General features: G+C 46.9%; 1 protein-coding gene across 2 annotated transcripts in view; it reads right to left on the bottom strand.

Annotated features, from left to right (window-relative positions):
- Positions 1-24,462, bottom strand: part of rab34b (RAB34, member RAS oncogene family b) — a 59,606-nt gene extending 35,144 nt beyond the window's left edge. Inside the window, exons 1-5 of one of the 2 annotated variants that reach the window (XM_070857147.1) lie at positions 24,126-24,462; positions 23,696-24,005; positions 22,774-22,875; positions 20,116-20,183; positions 14,423-14,514 (exon numbers count right to left, since the gene is read on the bottom strand). In XM_070857147.1, the coding sequence (XP_070713248.1) occupies positions 14,423-14,514; positions 20,116-20,169 (146 nt within the window). In that variant the 5' untranslated portion in view covers positions 20,170-20,183; positions 22,774-22,875; positions 23,696-24,005; positions 24,126-24,462. The remainder of the gene's footprint in view (positions 1-14,422; positions 14,515-20,115; positions 20,184-22,773; positions 22,876-23,695; positions 24,006-24,125) is intronic. The other variant, XM_070857146.1, reaches the window with a different exon arrangement.
- Between the last annotated feature and the right edge of the window lie 302 nt (positions 24,463-24,764).

The following is a 24,764-nucleotide window of genomic DNA, read 5'->3' as shown; positions in this document are numbered from 1 at the left end:
TGAGGCCATGGAGGGATTTGAAAATAAGGATGAAAATGTTGAAATCGACGTGTTGCTTAACTGGAAGCCAATGTAGATCAGCGAGCACAGTGGTGATGGGTGAGCAGGACTTGGTGCGAGTTAGGACACGGACAGCCGAGTTTTGCATCACCTCTCGTTTACATAGGGTAGAATGTGGGAGGCCAGCCAGGAGTGCGTTGGAATAGTCAAGTCTAGAGGTAACAAAGGCATGGATGAGGGCTTCTGTAACGGATGAGCTGAGGCAAAGGCGGAAATGTTATGGAGGTGGAAAAGGCGGTCTTAGTTATGCTACAGATATGTGGTCAAAAGCTCATTTCAGGGTCAACCAAACTGGAAACAATACGGTGGAGGAGGATTTCCTGGAGTGCATAAGGGATGATTTTCTAGACCAATATGTCGAGGAACCAACTAGGGGGAGGCCATTTTAGACTGGGTGCTGTGTAATGAGAGAGGATTAATTAGCAATCTCGTTGGGGAAGAGTGACCATAATATGGTGGAATTCTACATTAGGATGGAGAATGAAACAGTTAATTCAGAGACCATGGTCCAGAACTTAAAGAAGGGTAACTTTGAAGGTATGAGGCGTGAATTGGCTAGGATAGATTGGTGAATGATACTGAAGGGGTTGACAGTGGATAGGCAATGGCAGACATTTAGAGACCGCATGGATGAACTACAACAATTGTACATCCCTGTCTGGCGTAAAAATAAAAAAGGGAAGGTGGCTCAACCGTGGCTATCAAGGGAAATCAGGGATAGTATTAAAGCCCAGGAAATGGCATACAAATTGGCCAGAAATAGCAGCAAACCCAGGGACGGAGAAATTTAGAACTCAGCAGAGGAGGACAAAGGGTTTGATTAGGGCAGGGAAAATAGAGTACGAGAGGAAGCTTGCAGGGAACATTAAGACGGACTGCAAAAGTTTCTATAGATATGTAAAGAGAAAAAGGTTAGTAAAGACAAACATAGATCCCCTGCAGTCAGAATCAGGGGGAGTCTTAACTGGGAACAAAGAAATGGCAGACCAATTGAGCAAGTACTTTGGTTCGGTATTCACTAAGGAGGACACAAACAACCTTCCGGATATAAAAGGGGTCAGAGGGTCTAGTAAGAAGGAGGAACTGAGGGAAGTCCTTATTAGTCGGGAAATTGTGTTGGGGAAATTGATGGGATTGAAGGCCGATAAATCCCCAGGGCCTGATGGTCTGCATCCCAGAGTACTCAAGGAGATGGCCTTGGAAATAGCTGATGCATTGACAGTCATTTTCCAACATTTCATAGACTCTGGATCAGTTCCTATGGAGTGGAGGGTAGCCAATGTAACCCCACTTTTTAAAAAAGGAGGGAGAGAGAAAACAGGGAATTATAGACCGGTCAGCCTGACATCGGTAGTGGGTAAAATGATGGAATTAATTATTAAGGATGTCATAGCAGCGCATTTGGAAAGAGGTGACATGATAGATCCAAGTCAGCATGGATTTGTGAAAGGGAAATCATGCTTGACAAATCTTCTGGAATTTTTTGAGGATGTTTCCAGTAGAGTGGACAAGGGAGAACCAGTTGATGTGGTGTATTTGCACTTTCAGAAGGCTTTCGACAAGGTCCCACACAAGAGATTAATGTGCAAAGTTAAAGCACTTGGGATTGGGGGTAGTGTGCTGACGTGGATTGAGAACTGGTTGGCAGACAGGAAGCAAAGAGTAGGAGTAAATGGGTACTTTTCAGAATGGCAGGCAGTGACTAGTGGGATACCGCAAGGTTCTGTGCTGGGGCCCCAGCTGTTTACGTTGTACATTAATGATTTAGACGAGGGGATTAAATGTAGTATCTCCAAATTTGCGGATGACACTAAGTTGTGAGCTGCGAGGAGGATGCTATGATGCTGCAGAGTGATTTGGATAGGTTAGGTGAGTGGGCAAATGCATGGCAGATGAAGCATAATGTGGATAAATGTGAGGTTATCCACTTTGGTTGTAAAAACAGAGAGACAGACTATTATCTGAATGGTGACAGATTAGGAAAAGGGGAGGTGCAACGAGACCTGGGTGTCATGGTACATCAGTCATTGAAGGTTGGCATGCAGGTACAGCAGGCGGTTAAGAAGGCAAATGGCATGTTGGTCTTCATAGCGAGGGGATTTGAGTACAGGGGCAGGGATGTGTTACTACAGCTGTACAGGGCCACACCTGGAGTATTGTGTACAGTTTTGGTCTCCTAACTTGAGGAAGGATATTCTTGCTATTGAGGGAGTGCAGCGAAGGTTCACCAGACTGATTCCCAGGATGGCGGGACTGACATATCAAGAAAGACTGGATCAACTGGGCTTGTATTCACTGGAGTTCAGAAGAATGAGATGGGATCTCATAGAAACGTTTAAAATTCTGACGGGTTTAGACAAGTTAGATGCAGGAAGAATGTTCCCAATGTTGGGGAAGTCCAGAACCAGGGGTCACAGTCTAAGGATAAGGGGTAAGCCATTTAGGACCGAGATGAGGAGAAACTTCTTCACCCAGAGAGTGGTGAACCTGTGGAATTCTCTACCACAGAAAATTGTTGAGGCCAATTCACTAAATATATTCAAAAAGGAGTTAGATGTAGTCCTTACTACTAGGGGGATCAAGGGGTATGGCGAGAAAGCAGGAATGGGGTACTGATGTTGCATGTTCAGCCATGAGCTCATTGAATGGCGGTGCAGGCTCGAAGGGCCGAATGGCCTACTCCTGCACCTATTTTCTATGTTTCTATGTTTCTAAATATGACACCAAGGTTGCGAACAGTCTGGTTCAGCCTCAGACAGATGTTGGGGAGAGGGGTGGAGTCAGTGGCTAGGGAACGGAGTTTGTGGCGGGGACCGAAAACAGTGGCTTCAGTCTTCCCAATATTCAATTGGAGAAAATTTCTGCTCATCCAGAACTGGATGTCGGACAAGCATTCTTACAATTTAGAGACCGTAAAATTAATTCCAGCTGTTATATATGAGAGAATTCCTGTGTTAGTGAAACTCCTTTCCTGCAATAAGCAGTGGTTGAGATCCTTTCCAACAGTGACAGGGCTCTGGTAGGAGCAGCACTGGGGGTAGTGGGGCCCAGTTCAGGGTGACTTTTGTCAGCAAACACTGACCCATGGGCTGGGCCCCCAAAATATTCTCACAGTGAGATTGATGGTTGGCAAATTTACAGCCAGCAGTCGGCTTAAAAGTTCAACTTAGCTTTTCTTGGTCAGAAGAAGCAGAATGGACAGCGCTCGACACTTAAATGTGCAAATTCCTGAATTGTCGTTGGAACATTAGCACCCATCCCCCATCAATGGTGTGCAGGCACGTGTTAACATGAAGGCAGAGCAAACGGTCATTTGGTTTCTGTTTCATCAAAGCATCTCAACGTCTGAGTCGAAGATCAGCTGGTCAAGTGTGAACAGCTGCTTGTGTTTGCGAGAGTTATTCTGAAGTTGTTTTTTCCAACAAATTATCATGTATGACATGATGCTGAAAGGCTGCTACAGGCCTCGCGTGTACAGTGCTTTTAATGCAGTCAACATTTCACAGCAGGGTTTGGCAGGAGTTGAGAGACCAGCTAAAGGAGGTGAGCAAAGAATGGATTAAAGGCTGTGAACCCACTCCCCTCCCCAAATAAAATGCAGAAATAACAGGGTCCTGGCAAAGATTCTCTTTTCAAGAGGTTAATCGGTCTGTTCTAAGAACAAAAGAAATAGGAGCAGGTGTAGGCCATTTGGCACCTCGAGCCTGCTCCGCCATTTAATAAGCAAAGTGACTATTTGTACTGTGCCTTTTAGCACAGGCCCCGCCCCTGCTGCCTCCCGCCCGAACCCGGAAATCCAGCCCTAAAACGGAAATAGGGACCTGCATCAGTCCGACCACGTTCCATATGGGGAGAGAGCGACTGGGGGAGAGAGAGATATCCTGTGGGGAAGAGAAGCTGCTGGCTGGGGAGAGAGAGAGGGAGTTTGAGAGGCAGGTGGGGGGGTGGGAGAGGAGAGAGAAAGAGAGAGTGAGAGCTTGGGGGGAGACAGAGAGAGCTTGGGGGGGGTGGGGGGAGAGCCTTGGGGGAGAGAGAGAGAGAGAGAGAGAGAGTTTGGGGATGGGGAGAGAGAAAGACTTCGGGGAGAGAGAGAGAGAGAGAGAGCTTGGGGATGGGGAGAGAGAAAAACTTGGGGGAGAGAAAGAGAGAGAGCTCGGGGGGAGGGGGAGAGAGAGCCTTGGGGGAGAGAGAGAGAGTGAGAGCTTGAGGGTGGGGAGAGAGAAAGCCTTGGGGGAGGGAGAGAGAGAGAGAGAGAGAGAGCTTGGGGGTGGGGAGAGAGAGAGCCTTGGGGGAGGGAGAGAGAGAGAGAGAGCTTGGGGGTGGGGAGAGAGAAAGCCTTGGGGGAGAGAGAGAGAGAGCTCGGGGGGTGGGGGGGTCGGGGGGGGAGAGTGAGAGAGCCTGGGGGGAGAGAGAGAGAGAGCTCGGGGGGGGGAAGAGAGAGAGAGAGAGAGAGAGCTCGGGGGGGCGGCAGGAGGAGGGCAGGGGGGAGAGTGAGAGAGCCTGGGGGGAGGGAGAGAGAGAGAGAGAGAGAGCTTGGGGGCGGGGAGAGAGAGGGAGAGCTGGGCAGGGGGGAGGGGAGGGGGCTGGAGAGAGAGAGAGAGAGAGAGAGCCCGGGGGAGGGAGAGAGAGGGAGAGCTCGGCGGGGGGGGGGGGCAGGAGGGAGAGTGTGAGAGCCTGGGGGGAGGGAGAGAGAGAGAGAGAGAGAGAGAGAGAGAGAGAGAGAGAGTTCGGGGGGGGGGGAGGCGGGAGAGTGAGCCTGGGGCCTGGGGGGGAGAGAGAGAGAGAGGGACGGGGGGGGGAATGAGAGAGCCTGGAGCCTGGGGGGAGGGAGAGAGAGAGAGCTCGGGGGGGGGGGCAGGGGGGGAGAGTGAGTAAGCCTGGAGGGAGGGAGAGAGAGGAGAGAGAGGAGAGAGAGAGAGAGTTCAGGGGGGGAGGGGGGGAGAGTGAGTAAGCCTGGGGGGAGGGAGAGAGAGGAGAGAGAGAGAGAGTTCAGGGGGGAGAGTGAGAGAGCCTGGGGCCTGGGGGGGAGAGAGAGAGAGAGGGGGTGGGGAGGAATGAGAGAGCCTGGGGGGAGGGAGAGAGAGAGAGAGAGAGAGAGCTCGGGGGGCGGGCGGGGCAGGGGGGAGAGTGAGTAAGCCTGGGGGGAAGGAGAGAGAGAGAGAGAGGGAGAGCTCCGGGGGGGGGGGGGGGGGGCAGAGCGAGAGAGCCTGGGGAGAGGGAGGGAGAGAGAGAGAGAGAGCTCAGGGTGGAGGGGGGTGGGTGGGGGTAGGAGGGAGAGTGAGAGAGCCTGGGGGGAGGGAGAGGGAGAGAGAGAGAGAGAGAGAGCTCGGGGTGGGGGGCTGGGTGGGGGCAGGAGGGAGAGTGAGAGAGCCTGGGGGGAGGGAGAGGGAGAGAGAGAGAGAGAGAGAGCTCGGGGGGTGGGGGGAGGGGGGGAGAGTGAGAGAGCCTGGGGGGAGGGAGAAAGAGAGAGAGGGAGAGCTCGGAGGGGTGCAATGGAGAGTAAGAGAGCCTGGGGGGGAGGGGGAGAGAGAGAGAGAGAGAGAGCTTGGGGGGCGGGCGGGGGGGGGGGGGGGGTGGGTGGAGAGTGAGAGAGCCTCGGGGGAGAAAGAGAAGGAGAGAGCTCGAAGGGGTGGGCGGGGCGGTTAGAGAGAGACGGGATGGGGGGGGAGAAGAGAGAGACGGGGTGGGGAAGAGAGAGACGGGGTGGGGGATCAGAGGTAGAGAGGTTCTTCCAATCCAGGTCGCGACACTGCCACTATTCACCGTACCCAATAAACCTGTTAACAATCCACACACAATGCCCATCTATGGCGGGGGGAGGGAGAGTCATGCACTTGTGCTGGGTTAAGGGACTTCAGCTGGCACTTGGTGGCTTCTAGGGAGATCTATCCTCTGTGGCTTCTGGAAGTCAAAGTGGATCGAGTTGCAATTTGTGAAGTCAATGAGAACTTGGGCTGGGCGGTTCCAGTTACACATTCTAGAGAAACTTCAGGGTGTGGCTTATCCTCCAAGGGGACCAATCAGAGAAGAGAGGCAGCCATTTTTACAGTACAAATAAACGCATCCTTCAATAAGATCTGGGCTAATCTGATCTTGGCCTCAACTCCACTTCCCTGCCCGCTCCCCATAACCCTTGACTTGTTCTCTTTCCACATACTGAGGGCCTATTATGATCATCCAGCAATTTTTGGTTTCTATTTCACATTTTCTGAATTTGTTGTTTATCTTTGTAAAACTGATTTTACTTTATCTTAAAAGAACTGTCCCTGTCTTGGTAAGACTGTTCCTCACACCCGCCCCCTCCACACCCCCTTTTAACATTTCTGTCAGGTGTTGGTCTCTATTGTAAGATATGGACCCAAATGCTATACAGAGTGCAGATATGCAAGACCATCCCCTGCCTTTACTTTGCAGAACAGGAGGCCCGAAACCGATGACAGATTCGTAGACCCACATTATCAAGGATCCACAGTGCCAAGAGTTCCCTGCAGGTCTAGCTATTCATACATAACAGTGTAACCCACAGCAGAGGAACTGAATATCTGTTGTCAGCTGCACTCTTCTAAAAGAAGCTCGACAACATTCAGGACAAAGCAGTCCGCTTGATTGGCACCCCATCCACCACCTTAAACATTCACTCCCTCCACCACCGGTGCAGTGTGTACCATCTATAAGATGCACTGCAGCAACTCGCCATGGCTTTTTCGGTCGCACCTCTCAAACCCGCGACCTCCACCAGCTAGAAGGACAAGGGCAGCAGGCGTATGGCAACACCACCACCTGCAAGTTCCCCTCCAAGTTATACTTGGAAGTATATCACCATTCCTTCATCGTCGCTGGGTCAAAATCCTGGAACTCCCTCCCTAACAGCACTGCGGGAGAACCTTCACCACACGGGACTGCAGCGGTTCAAGACGGCGGCTCACCACCACCTTCTCAATGGGCAATTTGGATTTGAGCAATAAATGCTGGCCTTATCAGCGACGCTCACATCTATTGAATGAATTTTTCAAAATGTCTTGGCTTTGAAATTGGGTTGCGTAACCTCTTCCCACTGGCCGTACCAGCCTCTGAAGATGTGCCAACCATCTCCTCGGCCAAGGTTGTGGAGATTCCCTGCCCCCTCTGCAGCACTGGCCTCACAAAAGCCTGGCAGGAACTCCCAGTGCCGGCTTGGACCCAGATTATCCAGTTCCTGGTCTAATTTCTGTCCCTTCCAGTCTTGCCGGAGTTGGAGGGGAGTGCGCCAGAAGGGCTGATACATCTCGACCCCAAAACATTGTCTGTTGGGAGTTACTGCCACCAGGGTTAAGATGCCTTGCAGAGCCACTGGCCTCTCACAATCATATCTAATTGATTCTATTCTTGCTGGGACACACACACTCAAGTGTTATAAAACCCTCGAGCAATGATGTGCAAGTAATTCATAATAAAAGGCCTGTCCACACACTCCCCGCCCCTCGGCTCTCACGGGCCATTGCCAGGACCTCCAACATTGCCACATTCCTCTTCTGTGAGCTCACTTCAACAGACATGTGACCACTTAGGTTAGAAGGTAATGGCCAGAGCTGATGGGAAAAAATAATGATACAGTTGTCTCGTGGAAAACACTGTCATTTCAGTCATTAGTCAGAACTCTTTCTGCATTTTGCTGCTGCTTTTCATGCTTCAGTCACTTGCAAGTGAATGGCATTCAGGCGGAAGATGTGGAATGCAGCCAAGATTTCTGTCAGAGGGTGTTCTTGGGATACAAACACAGCACTTCTCAGAATAAACATTTCCTCTTTCAGAAAAAAAATAATTCAACACCGTGATTTACTCTTAACTTCACCAACAGGAGGCCCAGTGATTGAAGCCGGTTATAGTCACTGTCCACTACTGACTTGGCCTTACCCACCTTCAGCTTCTCGACCTGTGGCCATTCTATTCCCCAGTAGAGAACTGCGCATACAATTGACAGTGTCACTGCCTTCAAGCCACCTACTGGCCCAACTCGGCCATTACCAATTGCCACGGGCTATTTTTTTTGGCTCATGTTCAAAACCTTGGCAATGGATAACACACAATATGTGACTGATGAGGCTAAAAGTGCATCGTCACCAGGAATGTCTATTAGGGAGATCTAGACTGCAGGTTTGAAACTGTTCAAAACATGCTGTCAGGAAACTGTGGCAAACTTTATTTTTGCAACCATTTGGCTACTTCTCTGCTCTGGAGTTCGCTCCCACAACTGAAATCCTGGCAGCAAATGAACCTTTAAAAAAATATATAGTTTTATGCAGCATTTACCGAGCAGCGCTGTTGCTGATGGCAACGGCCCCAACCACTGCAACAGCATTTTAAATTACCTCAGCTGGATCTGCACGGCACGGAGAGGCACCTCAAAGGGTGCTTTTCCTCCATGCACAGCTAGATCAGCAACTTAAACAGCTCCAGCAGCAGTCTTAACATTTTCTGGCCACAAGTAAACTCGGCCACAGGGAAAGGTCCATAACCAGGAATGAGAGTTGTGATTCTCGACTTCAAAGCAACAGCACACGCATATGATTGGGGTGTGTTTGGTTGTTTTTCTGTTGCTGCAGTGGTTGTTATCAGAACATAAGAACATAAGAACATAAGAAATAGTAACAGGAGTAGGCCATATGGCCCCTCGAGCCTGCTCTGCCATTCAATAAGATCATGGCTGATCTGATCATGGACTCAGCTCCACTTCCTGCTCGCTCCCCATAACTCCTTATCCCCTTATCATTTAAGAAACTGTTTATTTCTGTCTTAAATTTATTCAATGTCCCAGCTTCCACAGCTCACTGAGGCAGTGAATTCCACAGATTTACAACCCTCTGAGAGAAGAAATTTCTCCTCATCTCAGTTTTAAATGGGAGGCCCCTTATTCTAAGATCATGCCCTCCAATTCTAGTCTCCCCCATCAGTGGAAACATCCTCTCTGCATCCACCTTGTCAAGCCCCCTCATAATCTTATACGTTTCGATAAGATCACCTCTCATTCTTCTGAACTCCAATGAGTAGAGGCCCAACCTGCTCAACCTTTCCTCATAAGTCAACCTCCTCATCCCTGGAATCAACCTTGTGAACCTTCTTTGAACTGCCTCCAAAGCAAGTATATCCTTTAGTAAATATGGAAACCAAAACTGCACGCAGTATTCCAGGTGTGGCCTCACCAAAACTTTGTATAGCTGTAGCAAGACTTCCCTTGCTTTTATACTCCATCCCCTTTGCAATAAAGGCCAAGATACCATTGGCCTTCCTGATCACTTGCTGTATCTGCATACTATCCATTTGTGATTCATGCACAAGTACCCCCAGGTCCCGCTCTACTGCGCCACTTTGCAATCTTTCTTCATTTAAATAATAACTAGCTCTTTGATTTTTTTCTGTCAAAGTGCATGACCTCACACTTTCCAACATTATACTCCATCTGCCAAATTTTTCACTTAGCCTGTCTATGTCCTTTTGCAATTTGTTTGTGTCCTCCTCACACATTGCTTTTCCTCCCATCTTTGTATCATCAGCAAACTTGGCTACGTTACACTCTGTCCCTTCTTCCAAGTCGTTAATATAGATTGTAAATAGTTGGGGTCCCAGCACTGATCCCTGCGGCACCCCACTAGTTACTAGTTGCCAACCAGAGAATGAACCATTTATCCCGACTCTCTGTTCTCTGTTAGTTAGCCAATCATCTATCCATGCTAATATATATAATTACATATAATTATGGAATCCTCCCCGCAGTATCAACAGGAGTGATGGGATTCCAGAGCAATGGAGGCCAGGACAAGCCGTTTTTATATTGGTGTCAGTGGGATGTTTGCGCCTTGAGATTCCCAAAGTGTGGGCCTCACTTAGCCAGCAGCTGCTGGATGCACTAACTCCACCCACCAGAAAGATACGCCTTTGGCCAGGTCTTCCCAGTGGCCGGATTTAATTAAATCCACAGGTCCACGTGGGGATTGGCGATGACTGAGCAAGACCAGCACTGCAGGAACCAGCAATTCAAATAACCACTAACACCAATGTAAAAGGGCCTGCAGTTCTGTATAAAGGTGAACATTAAAATGCCACTGCATTCTCAATCCTGATTCACTATGTAGAAAGAACTTCACCTCTCCTGAGGGGAGTTTGACTCTGGCAGTGAGTCGGGCCTTTTGAAGTAGGCCAAGCAGATTCCAATTTGCAGTGCTGCATGTTTGCTGACCTTATTGCAGTCTTTTGTGAGGCTCTAAGAGCTCAAACTTTACAATTATTTCCTGTGCTTTGTAGCAGGACACAGGCCCAAAGTTAAGGGTGTACCTCCTATTGGCCGTTCATATCGGTGCCATTTTTAGTTTGGATTCAAGGGAGAACAGCATCTGTCAGCCAGACAGAATCATAGAATGGTTACAGCACGGAAGATGGCCATTCGGCCTGTTGAGCCCGTGCTGGCTCTCAGCCAGTCCCTCTCCCCTGCCCTTTCCCCATAGCCCTGCAAATCTTTTTCCTTCAGATACTTATCCAACTACCTTTTGAAAGATAAGATTGAGTCTGCCTCCACCACCCTTTCAAGAACCTAACCACTCGCTGTGAAAAAAAGTTTTTTCTTACATCGCCTTTGGTTCTTCTGCCTTAAATCTGTGACCTCTGGTTCTTGACCCTTCTGGCAATGGGAACAGTTTCTCTCCATCTACTTCAGACCCTTCATGATTGTGAACACCTCTATCAAATTGTCTCTCAATCTTCTCTGCTCCAAGGAGAACAACCCCAGCTTCTCCAGTCTATCAATGTAACTGAAGTCCTTCATTCCTGGAATCATTCTCGTAAATCTTTTCTGCACTTTCTCTAAGGACTTCACATCAAGTTAGTTAAACACAATTTGCCCTGAACAAATCTGTGTTGGCTTTCCTTAGTTAATCCACACCTATCCAAGTGATTGTTAATTTTGTCCTTGATCACTGTTTCTAAAAGCTTCCCCTCTGAGAGGTGCACTTCCAGTTGTAATTGTGCACACACTTCCTACCCGCCATTTTGGGGTCTTAGGAGGCCGCGTAGCACCTGAAAAATAATCACAATGTGGCCCAATTGAACCCCGCCATGATTTCAAATCCCACCATGGCAGTTTGAGAATTTGTATTCAGTCAGAAAGAAATCTGGTATTAGCAAAAAAGTGACCATGAAACTATCGGATTATTGTAAATCCCAACTGGTTCACTGATATCCTTTAGGGAAGGAAGGACCTGCCATCCTTACTCTGTCTGGCCTAGATGTGCCTTCCGTCCCACACCAGTGTGATTGATTTTTAACTGCCCTCCAAAGCGGCCATTCAGACAATGGGCAATAAATGCTAGCCTTGCCAGAGATGCCCACACCCTGCGAATACATGTTTTGAGTTTGGTTTGAGCCTTCTTTCATTGACGTACGGGAAGGAAAACCAAATTGAGAATTCCAGACTACCTTTATCCTGAGACTGTGACACATGGATTTTACTTGGTTCATGATTGGCGTGAGTTAAAAGGAGTGCACTGTAATCGCAACAGTCCCGGACTGGATGAGACGTGCCGGCAATAAGTAATTATATATGTCACATTAATGGGTGATGGCTTGGTGCAGCTTTCATTGGCATTGTGCATAAATAAATATTTGCTTTTTGAATCAGCCTACATCATTTAATGAGAAAAAGCATTCATGGCAAAGGACCAGTTTATGGAAACAATGAACTTTCACTGCTAATTTCACAAAAAAGTAAAAACAAAAATGTTCTAATGGAACCATGGATCATTAACCAAAGTGGTGAGAAATCCCTCCGTGTTCATTCCATTTTAGTTCTAGAACCACCATTTCTTTCTTCAAATAATGATTCTTACCTCATATACACTCTGCGAGTGGTTCTGTACAATCATGGTGCCACTTTCCTTAAACTGCAAGTCATTCAAACTGCCCGACCCCACATTCCCACCCACATTTAGGTCTGCATTTCCACCATCCCTACTTGCCTTGCATCCCTTACTTTCCGATTCCCAGAAAAACAACTTCAAATCCCTCCACAGCAACACCCTCCCTATCTCTGTGATCTCCGCTCCTCGAAAACCAACCTACTTCTCATTCTCTGCTTCCTCAACCACTCTGCTCCGACTCTCTGGAACTCCCCTCCCTCAGCATCTCCCCTTTGTCACCTCATGTCCTTCCTTTAAAAGCCTCCTTCGCCCCTTCTTTTTTGGCTTCTTCCTCACCCTCTTCCCTCTCTCCCCGCCACCGCTTGGTGTCCAGTCACCACCCACTGCTCTGGAAAGCACTCCGAGAAGTCTCTCTATTTACGTGGTGAGCACGACAAAAGTTTCTCCGTCATACTTCAAATGTCAAGATTCAAATTTCTGTGTTACATTTTTTTTTAAATGATTACGAACCAAAGGTATGCAGAACCTCTCCAGGAATTGAACATACTAGACTCATGGGCCTTAACTTCTGACTGGGGCTATTTTAGCTCCGGAGGCATTAAAATAACAACAATTGGAAAATCCTGACGAGAATGCCTGCAGCCTCTGAATGAACTTTACTGATCACACTTAAAAAGAAAAAGCTAGGATTCTGACCTTCAGCCCGAGGAGTAATTAAACTCTGAATTAACTCACCTAATGTTTACTTAACAGAATTGGACAGTTTGGGGAAGAAGTTCGCTGAGTTTGCACCTCCTGCTAGCGCCACGGTAATGGGGCGCTAGGGGGTTACCGATTGGGCGGGCTGATTTCACCGACGCCCGCCAAGTCCCTGCCGGTTTTGCGCTGGCGCTAACACTTAGCGTCCCGCTCTCTTGCGCCCCGGATGTGATATTCGCTCCCGCCCTCTACAGCATCGCCGGGTGTCAACAACGGCAGCTGCAGGAGGCGTTGTCACCTCGACTGGCCGCTTGGGGAGTGATATTTAACGGCAGTGGTGGTCAGGAAGGGCAAGGTTTATTACTCTCCCCTGTCTGGTGCCTCCTGATTGATTTTGACCCTGCGACTCCTCAGCCCTCCACTCCCTTAGAGAATTTGGGATTGTTATGAGCATAGCGCAGGTACCGTGGCTCCACAGAGAGACCAGAAAGATTGATTCAACCCATCATTGGCCCTTCCCTTTAAACGAAGGAAGGAACCTCTATAGACAGCAGCACTGCACTGAACATTGTGCAGCACTCTGCCATCACCGCCCCTCTCACACACTTTAGTGATCTAAGGGAAGTGATACATTAAAGGTGCTATATAAATACAAGCTGTTGTTGTTGAATTAGGTGAAAACAAATCCGGTTGACACCAAGCCTTTAACTGTGAACCTTTTAGAAACTAGCAGCCCTCCTGTGGCGTTGCCCGTAGTAAGTCAGGTACTAGGCTTTTATAAGGTCAAGAGCAGTACGCCATTGAAAGTCCAATGCAGAATTCTGCTGTTATGGTGATGATTTAACGCTCCGCTTCCCTCTGGGAACGCGAAAGCTGAAGTTCCTGGGAGCAGCAAATTGTTTTCGCCTGCCGATATTTTTTCACTTCTTCAAAAGTTATATCCCTAAGCGGAGCGCTACGCAATTTCTAGCCCTTTGGGTTTAACGGGACACAACATCACCATAACAGCAGAATTCTGCATTGGGCTTTCAATGGCGTACTGCTCTTGACCTTATAAAAGCCTAGTATCTGACTTACTACGGGCAACGCCACAGGACGGCTGCTAGTTTCTAAAAGGGTCACAGTTAAGGGCTTGGTGTCAACCGGATTAGTTTTCACCTAATTCAACAACAACAACTTGTATTTATATAGCACCTTTAACGTAGTAAAACGTCCCAAAGCGCTTCACAGGAGTATTATAAGACACTTGACACCGAGCCAAATAAGGAGAAATTAGGGCAGGTGACCAAAAGCTTCGTCAAAGAGGTATGTTTTAAGGAGCGTCTTAAAGGTGGAAAAGGAGGTGGAGAGGCGGAGAGGTTTAGGCAGGGAATTCCAGAGCTTGGGGCCTAGGCAACAGAAGGCAAGGCCACCAATGGTTGAGCGATTTATAATCAGAGATGCTCAAGAGGGCAGAATTAGAGGAGTGCAGACATCTTGGGGGGGTTGTGGGGCTGGAGGAGATTACAGAGATAGGGAGGGGCGAGGCCATGGAGAGATTTGATAACAATGATGAGAATTTTGACTTCGAGCAGTTGCTTAAGCGGGAGCCAATGTAGGTCAGCGAACACAAGGATGATGGGTAAGCGGAACTTGGTGCGAGTTAGGTCAGTTAGGAGTTAATGCGATTCGGGGCTGTAAATATTTTCTATTCCAATGTTTACAGGCCATATCCTTTAAGGATGCGTGATGCTTAACCAAACTTAATCTCCTTGAGGAAATTCCCAGAAGAGGCTTACCCAACTGTTCCTGTCCGGTCATCGTGGCAGGCTCGCTTCACTTTGGGATTGAATATGTCCTTTGTATGGAGAGCAGCTTCTTTCGTGAAACACTGAAAAAGCAAGTGACAGATCAGATTAAAATAATATTCTTATTTAAAAATAGACATTAGTCTTTAACTAAGCTCAATGCGCAGTTACCTCAGCTGTAGTCTAATTCTAAAGCCTAATCTTATTTACAGTTTACAACAAAACATACTTTTTCCCAATACTTCTAGTTAAAAATGCATTTGGCCCGACCGGGCAACTTCAAGGTACAGTGCATGCTGGAGAGCGATGGCTGTGAAGAGGGCGATTGGATTGGATGTCACCAAGATCCAGGTCGCTGATTGGAGCGTGGCCAGGTACAGCAGGAGTGGCGAGGTCAGGGCGAAGGAGCGGCGAGAAATTGCAGAGCGGAGTGATCGGGGCCTATGAGAGGCGTGAGTTCGGAGCCCAGAAGAGGCGAGTGCCCAGGGGCAGCATGGGCCAGCCCACACTGCGATATGTGCGCGCACTAGGCCCGTGCAGCAGAGCTGTTCTCCAGTCGTCTTGGTTAATCCTTGCCACTGGACCATGACCTAGCTCTGTCAAGCCCGTGTCGTGGCTGGTGTGCAACGGCCACCACACGTTAAAAAAATCCACGCACAGGCATCTTCCACCCTTCAATATGCAGTTCGGGACCTGGAATATTAGCTTCTTTATTGAAACACCTGTGAACTCATCCCTTTTTGGCGTGGAAGCAAGTCATCCTTGATACGAGGGACCGCCTATGATGATGATGAGGGTGCAGCACTTCAATGCCCCCTATGGCTAGAAAGGGAACAAAAACAGTCGAGGGGTTTCTGCTCTTGATCACTACCCAGTGGCCTCTGCTGCACAGTGCATGTGTGTGGACATTGAGTGAAGGCAGGATTCGGCTTGGTTGTGACGCCCTCCCCAGTTGAACAAACAGCTGCCACGCACCATCTACGATCACACAGGAAGAGTGGCCACATGTACAAGACACTAAAGGTTAACCTGCAACAGAGGCAGTTCCTTCAGGAAAGAAGGGACAACATTGGAAAAAAAGATCGAGAAGAGTCCAAATAAATGAATGCCTGAGTGACCAGATTGAGAGAACTTTGAACCATTTTCCTCCCACCCCCATTTTGTAATTTGTTTTCTGTTCCCCCTCCATGTCTCTCTCGCTTACACACACACACGCGCGCACACACACACACACTCACTCACTCATCCATCATTCCCTAAGAAGGCAGCCAATATATAAACAGACTTCTCCTGATGTAAATGCAACAACAACAACTTGTATTTATATAGTGCCTTTAATGTAGTGAAATGTCCCAAGGCGCTTCACAGGAGTATTATGAGATTAAAAAATTGACACTGAGCCGCATAAGTAGAATGCAGCAAAGAAACAGTGAAAGTGAGGATTTAGCTCCTGAAACATCTCTTAAAGACTGGTACAATAGTAGGCTTTATTGCAAGTTCCATTTAGCTAAGCGATTAGTTGCCTTTTTCAGGAATCGTCCTGTCCAAATGGAAACAATAACGTGGTCCAAAGCCCCAGTCTAACACACAACCCTCTGCATTTCCTCAATTATCACTAAATCCTATCCTTTGTTGTGTTGCTACTTTAATCTACATAAACCGAAATAAAGTCGCTGACCAAAATTCAAATACAGTGAAACCAATTTATTTCCCTACTTTGCGGCATGTGTGAGCGGTGTCAGTGGGTTTTACGTCAGTGCCTCTGCTCAGTGCATTATATACTGTCTTGCTGTCCTGCCCCTAACATTGCATTGTTAAAGAAGTGTGTTGGCTGCATGATTTCTGTGGAAACTGGAGCTTCAGGGGGCGTTGTGACTTCATTCTTCTGGTTCAGCCATGTTCACATCTGCTGCCTGCTGTTAGGCACATCTTCTTGACTTGCTCAGGGATGCTGGATGTAACGTCATCATCCTGAGAGACCACAGTCTTATCCATACCCAGTCCCTCAATATGCCCACTGATTTGTGTTGGAGCAGACCTCAGGGCAGCAATGAAGTCTATGAATCTTTGACTCAAAGTTCTCTCAATCCAATCACCCCAGTAGGTTGAAGTCAGACAAGAGGTCCTTTTATAGAATGGAGCCCAAGTTGCGAGCAATGTAGATTGCTGTCAGGTACTTCATATCATTCTGCTAGGCCCACAAAAACAGAGGAGGAACATGTTGAAAATCTCGTCTGAAAGAAGTATCTTCCAAACGGCCCTTGCATTTGCAAAATACTGTGTGTGGTGTTTTTGTGGCTGACCATATGGCTGTGTCAGTGATTGAGTGAGGGACAAAACCTAACAAGACCAGGTTGGTATTAGCCCTGAGTTTGGGGTAAGCCTGTGCTTTCACTCTCCCCTTCAATGCTGTCCTACTCAATAATGCCCAGGGTTTTTTCCTCCAATAGAATAAATGGTGTCAAACTCCTAAGACCCTCTCTCCCCCCCCCCCCCCCCCCCCACCTCCCACCTCAGTCTTGCTCTGTTCTAATTTGCTAGGTGCTATCCAGTTCTTCCTTAGGTCCAATGCAGTCAAATAATCTTCACATTTTGCTAGTTTAGGGAGTACATGCAACTGCCCTCCCACAGCATATTCTGCTTGATTATAAATCAATGTGCATCATTCAGCTTGGTTGTCGGACAAGGATTACAAGCCCCAAGATTTATATCTAATTAAAATTTGAGTTATATAAATTGTCATCTGTATTTATTGCATTTGCAGTATGGCCATGTATGGTGAGCATTCAAGAATCTGTTGCTGTCATTGCGGCACTGCATAGGATGAGCCAGTACAAAATAAATGACTGAGTATGAGGGTACGCTTTGTGGCATACACCCCAGGGACAGGTAAGCGGCATAAAAAGTTATACTGCTGCTCTACCTTGGCAGCTTTCTTCAGGTCCACCAATCATCCTGGCCCATATCCATCTCCGTTGCATCCTGCAAATAGCACTGACTCTGACTGGAATCAGCTCCCTTGTTTGCTGAACTTGTCCTTTTTTAACGATGGTGCCCTCTGTCCCACACAGGACAGCACTCCTTTCCCGCATTTCATGAATGAGAACCTCCAGCGTTTTGGCATCAAATCTAATGGCTTTTTTTCTGATCGCCTCCATTTTACATGGATCTTTTAGCACTAACCCCTGGCCTGCTCTCTCCTGTGCACATGCAGGGGTTTAAATATCTTCTTAATCCATTTAAATGCTGCTCAACAATCCCAGTGCTCTGTCAAACAATAGGTGGAGGATCACACAGTTTTACACACGCAGTTCAAAATTATATTAAAGATTCACAGGCAGGCAAGAGCCCTCTCAAAAACTTTAGTAACCATTAAATAGGACACCAACAATAATTTCTTGGCTTATAAATTCATTTCCTATTAGGTACACATTTGTTTAAAAAAGGGATAGTAAAATGTTATATTTAATTTGACAGTTTAAACATTCAGGTACCCTGTATTACTTTGCTATTTTTGGCCTGTCGATTTTAGGAAATGAATAAGTGACTGGAATACCACACAATAAGAAATAACCTTGGCTGTAACTAGACAGCTAAAGTTGTGCATACCAATAGAGTGAAAGAAGCCCTCTTGTAAGTGAGAAAAGCTTTCTTGTTGAAAGACAAGTTTAGACTCGAACCACAGTAGCAGAAAAAGGCTCTTTGATAGAACATTCCAAAACTTTCTGAACGAGAATAAAAGCTCGGGGTAATTTAGGAAAAGCAATTTACTAATACTGAGACTGAAGCAAAAATGATGTTGGAGATCATTTGAAGCAATTCATGTTCAGACACGTGGGGCCCTATTTTAGTTGGAGTCAAAATCCTGCCACCCACTTTGCGGAGACCTGTAGCATTTTAATTTTCCTGGTTTCTTTTTTACATTGCCATTTTTCTGTGTGATTAAAAATAAGGGTCTTGAAATTATAGTGAGGGCTGTGGTTGTACGAATGCTTGGCACATTTATCTGAAACTCCTTTCTCCGCTGTTTTGGCAGAGATGGCAACCAATTGTTTTAAACAGGTTAATACCTAAAAGAGCAGAGAGGAAATTCAGACAAACTCATTAAGTGTTCATACTGACAGCATAATTTCAAGACCATCGTGTAAATTTAGTTACTGTAAAGTCACCCTTGCAGCAGTTTAAAAATATACATTAGTGGGGACAAGGAAGGAGGGAAACACAAGCTGAGTGTGCTCTAATAAACTTGAGCTTTCTATCCATTCTCCAGACTTTGAGAGACCTTTCTTCATGTTCATTTACCTCCATCGCTTTTCAATTTCTCTTCTTTTTTTCTCCCTTCCTCTCCTGAAAGTGCAGACTCATGCTGGAGCACAGTTTTACAGCCCTCCAGTTCTTTCCCCAAATATATCCATCAGCAGAGATAGCAAGCATCTCTGCAGGCTATCAACCTGCGCTTCTTCAAAATAGTGTCATGGGATCTTTTACGTCCACCTGAGAGAGCAGACGGAGCCTCGGTTTAATGTCACATCCGAAAGACGGCACCTCTGACAGTGCAGCACTCCCTCAGCACTGCACTGGATTGTCAGTTTAGCTTTATTGTGATCAAGTCTCTAGAATGTGACATAAACCCACAACCTTCTAAACTAGAGGCGAGTGTGCAACCCACTGAGCCACGGCTGACACAAGGCCAATCCGATCCTTGCATTCATTACACACTCACTTTCTCGCGTGGTCTGTTAGATATACTTAAATGTGCTTCTTACTTTCATTAAGGTGAAGATGGTGACTGCTATTCAAGAGATAAGGTTAAGGGCCTAGGTTTTCTGTCATAACACCAACAGTAACCCATTCATTTTCAATGGTTTACAACTTGGCCCTGGTTTTCTGATTGTAACACTAACAGTAATCCATTGAAAATGAATGGGTTAGCGTTATGACAGGAAAGCTAGGCCCTTATTTATATCTCTTGAATAAAGTCTATTCAATTCTTGTAATCAGCAGATCTTGTCACCTTTAATCCACAAGCAGTATGTTTATTGACAATCTGCCCTTGGCAGAGAGGGACACTGTGCTCCACCCACTTTTTGAGAGAACAATTGTGTAAATAGCCAATTTGAGAATTGACTGTATCAATATTGTAAATAGCCAGATAGTTTGCTAATGGTGTCATACAAACACAAGGTGGATTCCTGTCTGAACTAATCGATCGTCACTCATCTGGTCATGACATCATCAGAACCCAGCTTTTATTTATATATCCACTGTGGCATTGCTCACAGATAGTCCCTACAACATTGTTTCTATAGTTTGCTGTCAAATGCTCAGATCCCGGTCAGGCACTATTACCCTGTTGCTTCACCTCATCGAGCTCCCGCCCTTACTGCTCGAATTGTGAGCCTGACAATCAACTCCCACCACTGCTATTTGAATCTGACATGCATTGTGTTATCTGTCCTGCAAAAAGTTACATTTCAGGAATCTCTGTCTCATTTTACAATCTGACTGGTTGCATTTTAGCCAATCAGAAGGCTAACTATAATCCTAATATCACTAATTCCTACAATCCTGCATGTGTACCAAGGGGAAAATGTTACTATTGAGATATAAGTTATGTTGCGTTCTATTATATATAGTTCTATAAACGGTTCTGGAAAAGTGCGGGAGCAAGAAGTCTACTTTACCGAAGGTAGATCTGGTATGATTCGGTCTCTTCTGACTGGTGGAAGTACACTCATCGTTGGCAGCTACTCTGTGTAGAGGAAATAAGGTATTAGATATTTTTGTGTATTGAAAAGAGATTTCATTTGCAAAGCTGCTTTATATATCTTGTGATAAACATTTATTGTTTCATTTGGTATCTATAACTAATCTTCCTTCATATAAATAATATAAACTCACAAAATAAAATAGACTAATAATCATGTTTTGATCACATTGCATCAGATTATTGCAAAGAAGTGAGTAATCAATGATGTGTTCTAAACACTTGCATTACAAGGATAGGTATAGCACTATAGATAAGGATATGGTAGCTGAGTGGTTATTGTACTGGACTAGAGGTTGTGAATTCAAATCCCCTCCCCGTCGCCCTTAGAAAGTTACAACATTTAATTGAGAAGTCTGACTGGATAGGATGGCCTTCATCTAAACCAGAGAAACACTTTGGGAAGAAGAGTGCAGTGGGAGCCAATTTAAACTAGTTTGGTGGGAGGGGAAATGTCACAAAGTGTCAGAGAAATGCTCCCAGGATGATACTGTGGTTTAAAGAATTAAATTATGAGGACAGATTGCATAAACTTTCTTTGTATTTCCTTAAATTTGGACAGTTGAGGGGTGATCTATTCAAGGTGCTTAAAAGAGTTCATTTGGATAGATACAGATGAAACAAAATGGTATAATCTTAAAATTAGAACTAGACCATTTAGGAGTGAAATCAGGAAGCACGAGTGAAAATCTGGAACTCATTCCCCCAAAAGGCTTTGGATGCTGGGTCAATTGGAGATTTCAAGACTGAGATTGATGGGCAGAGTATAAGGGGATATGGAGCAAAGGGCGGGTAAGTAGAATTGAGGTGCGGAACAGGCTCGAGGGGCTGAATGGCCTACTCCTGTTTCTACGTTCCTTTGACACACTGCGATAAATTTTCGTCTTAATGCTTGGGTCACAGCTAGTGAGGCAAGTCACCAGGTCTTGTTCAGAAAACACCTGATTTTAATTCTGTTGATCGCAGTGGAATGAAGATCAGGCAGGTTCTACAAAGCAGTGGTCAGCGCCACCAGATCAGTGCCTGGGTGGCGGAGGCGAAAATCAACCCCAGTTCTGCGTAAGTAGAAAAACCATTGCAATTGGTTCATATTTGCTTTTAGAACAGAAGGATTTTTAGGAATACAAAAATAGGCCAATAGCGTATTACCTTTTGATAGATCAACCCTACCTACCTACCTGCCTTCTCAGTGTCTTCAACCTCTACAACAAATTCCATACCCCTCCCCTGTCACTGTCTCAGTTGAACCAAACTGTTCGCAAGCTGGGCACCCTGTTCAACCCCAAACTGAGAGTCTGATGTCATATCCTCTCCATCATTTCTACTACCATAATACTTCCCACCTCTGCCTCTACCCCTCAGCCTATCCACTGTCAAAACCCTTATTCATTCCCTTGTCCCCTCCAAATTCAACGGGGTAGATTTTGACTTGGTGTGATACTGCAAAAAGGGTATTAGCAAATCGGCAGCCCATTGTAGGTAAGCAGGTGGCTCCTTACAGATGGTGTAATCTGTATCAAGAAAACAAAAATTTCACAGGCTACATTCCTCAGTCACTTGGTTTGAAGACTCTCAGGGGGTGAAATTGCCCCTTTTTATAGCCCTGTTAGCACCTCAGGGGGGCGCTAATGGGGCGCAATGGCGTTTTTTGCCTGGGGGAAGGGGCGCTACCACCTCGTGGGAAATTGCGCCGGAGGTTTTGGGGGGGGGGGGACTGTCCCGGCTGTGCCACGCCCTGCGGTTAGCACCCTGGGCCGACGTGCAACCGGCGATGACATCATCACCGTGCGCGCCGACCCCTCACTGCCCCATGCCGACTCCTTTCCGTCGCGCGGGGAAAAACTGTCCCGCAGGTCACGAAGCTGGGAGATAGCCGCTGCCAGGCATTCTTTAAAGGGGAGGCTTTTACCGCCTCAGGCTATTTGTTGGCTGACTCTTGGGTCGGCCCGATAATGGTGGCCCTAGCGTCGACGGTGCCACCATCGTGCAGCCTGGCTCTCCGTCTTGGGTGCCAGGCTGCTGGCCCAGTCTCACGTGTCCCTGGTGGCCCAGTGGTGGCCACTAAAGGGCCATGCAGAGTGCGCAGCAGCCCTCCCCTTTAATGGAAGGGGATGGGGCGTTGCAGAGCGTCAGCACTAGGCGAATGCTGGCCCGCTGCGCGTAGCACTCCGGGAGTCCCCCTCAAAGGAAGCGGAGCGCCGGAGACACGCTCTGCTTCCTTTGAGCGGCGCAAGGCCCAATTCCGCGTCGGGGGCGGGACTTCCAGGCTGGGCGTGGGGCAATTTCACCCCCTTAAACTCTACACGTGTCACATACCTAGCTGACCAGAATAAAACCTCCAGGTCAGGAAAATTCAAACAGGACAAAGCAGTAAATAAGAAATACGAGTAAAACAGGACTGAGTTGCTGGACTTTAATAGCCGGATTGCCAGGGCTTGGGGGCCACATCTGCATTCCTCTGCAGTTTGGACACCTCGTGTTTTCCAGCCCTACGACATAGTTGTCAATCCGAGGTTGCCACTCAATCCTGATATTTAATTCACAAGGTGCAACTTAATACAAACCGCACGCCTACTGGTTCTGGTTTAGCTGGATTTGGGGGAACTGGTGTCTCTGAGCTCACTCCTGGCGTGTACACACTCCTAAATCTGGCTCCTTTAGACTCGCTGGCAGAGCCCTAGATACAGAAAAACCGCAGTCAACAATAGCCAGAAAATACGGGGAAAATCTGCTATTCAAGATCAAAAGGGGGCACCTGGTTATTTTGAGATTTAAAATGTTGTTTGCTTTCTCTTGATTTCCTCAGCTACCCCCGCCCCCAATAAAGATCTTTCCCCGCCGCCTTTGTCTCGTTCTCCCAACTTATTCCCAGTCAAACGTTCCCAGATCTCTGGCCGGAGCCCAATCTCAAACCGTCATCCCTATTCCTCTCCGGAAACTACAAAACATGACTTCCTCAGGATTGGAAAGGAGCCAAAATAAATGTTACAATGAGCGATTATTATAAAGTTTGTATGAGTAGGTCTGCTGGGTTATTCAACTGACTCCATGGGAACAGCTAGCCACCGTTTCTTGCAATATCTACCGAAATGGTTTACGATTCCATCAATCTTGATACAAAGTACCTAAGGCCAGTATTTTTTTAAAACAAAATAACAAATCTGGGTTACAGACGAAAGTTTATTTTCAAACCTACTTTTACTCAGTAAGTCTGGGTACAATTACATGGGTAGAATCGTCACTCTCGCTACAAGTGGCGCCTTGTCTTCAGTAAAGGTTAAATAAATAAATAAAACCGCTAGAGCCGAAAGGTTGGTTTCTTAAGGGGAAAAAAAATCACAGTTAAATGCGACAGATCCTAGATTAAAGTACTGAGGATCAGCTCGAATTCCTTGCAAAAGGAGTTAGGAAAAGAGGCGGGGGCTGATCGTGGAATAACCTTACTCTCCGCAGATCAAACGGGCAGTTTGGGCGAAAGTTTACTTCTTGTTTGTTACCTTGTGAAACTCTGTGAAACTGACACTCAATCCCGCGGCGTTTGATTAGTTTCCGAGCAGGTCGGCGAGCTCGGGATAGATGCACTTCACCCTCGGCGATCGCTGCCTTTTCGCTTTTCTTTCGCTCAGAAGAAGCAGCGATCGTCCCAACGTGGCCGGATTTTTTGTTGTTGTTGAAGGAATGACTTGCCCCCAAATTCCCAAATCCCCGCAAGCCGCACAGCTAGAGTCGGCAGCTGTTTTCCATTGCCCGTTCCAGGACTGTCTGCTGCTTGATCGCAGGAATCATAGCAATGACTGAATGCTTCAGCTAGGGGAAAGAGAGAGAAAGAGCAGAGAGCGATCACAGCTTTTTACACACGTATTGGGAGGAATATCGTTGTCATTTCTTAAGAGAATAGGACATGCAAAATTATTTAAATATACTTACTTGTGCAGGACGTGTTTCTGCTATCCGGCGTTAAGATTTAAGGGGAGGCTAGACGAGCATATGAGGGAGAAGGGATAGAGGGTTATGCTGATAGATTTAGATGAGGAAAGACGGGAGGAGGCTGGAGTGGAGCATAAACGCGGGCATGGACTTGTTAGGCCGAATGGCCTGTTTCTGTGCCGTATATCCGATGTAAAACGACAACTTGCATTTATATAGCGCCTTTAACTTAGTAAAACATCCCAAGGTGCTTCACAGGAGCATTATCAAACAAAATTTGTCACTGAACCACATAAGGAGACGTTGGGACAGGTGACCAAAAGCTAGTCTTCATCTAGCACTTTAATGTAGTAAGCATAGCATCATAGAATGGTTACATCACAGAAGAAGGCCATTCAGCCCTTCGAGCCCGTCTCAGCCAGTCCCACTCCCCCGCCCTTTCCCCGTAGCCCTGCAATTTTTTTCTCCTTCAGATACTTATTCAACTCCCCTTTGAAAGATAAAATTGAGTCTGCCTCCACCACCCTTTCCGACAGTGCATTCAGGATCTTAACTGCTCGCTGCATAATAACGTTTTTTCTTACATCGCCTTTGGTTCTTTTGCCAATCACTTTAAATCTATGTCCTCTGGTTCTCGAC

This window comes from Pristiophorus japonicus, chromosome 16 (assembly GCF_044704955.1).
Source record: "Pristiophorus japonicus isolate sPriJap1 chromosome 16, sPriJap1.hap1, whole genome shotgun sequence".
NCBI classification, from domain to species: Eukaryota; Metazoa; Chordata; class Chondrichthyes; family Pristiophoridae; genus Pristiophorus; species Pristiophorus japonicus.
The sequence above is the reverse complement of the archived record's forward strand: the minus strand, read 5'-3'. Positions and strand labels throughout refer to the sequence as shown.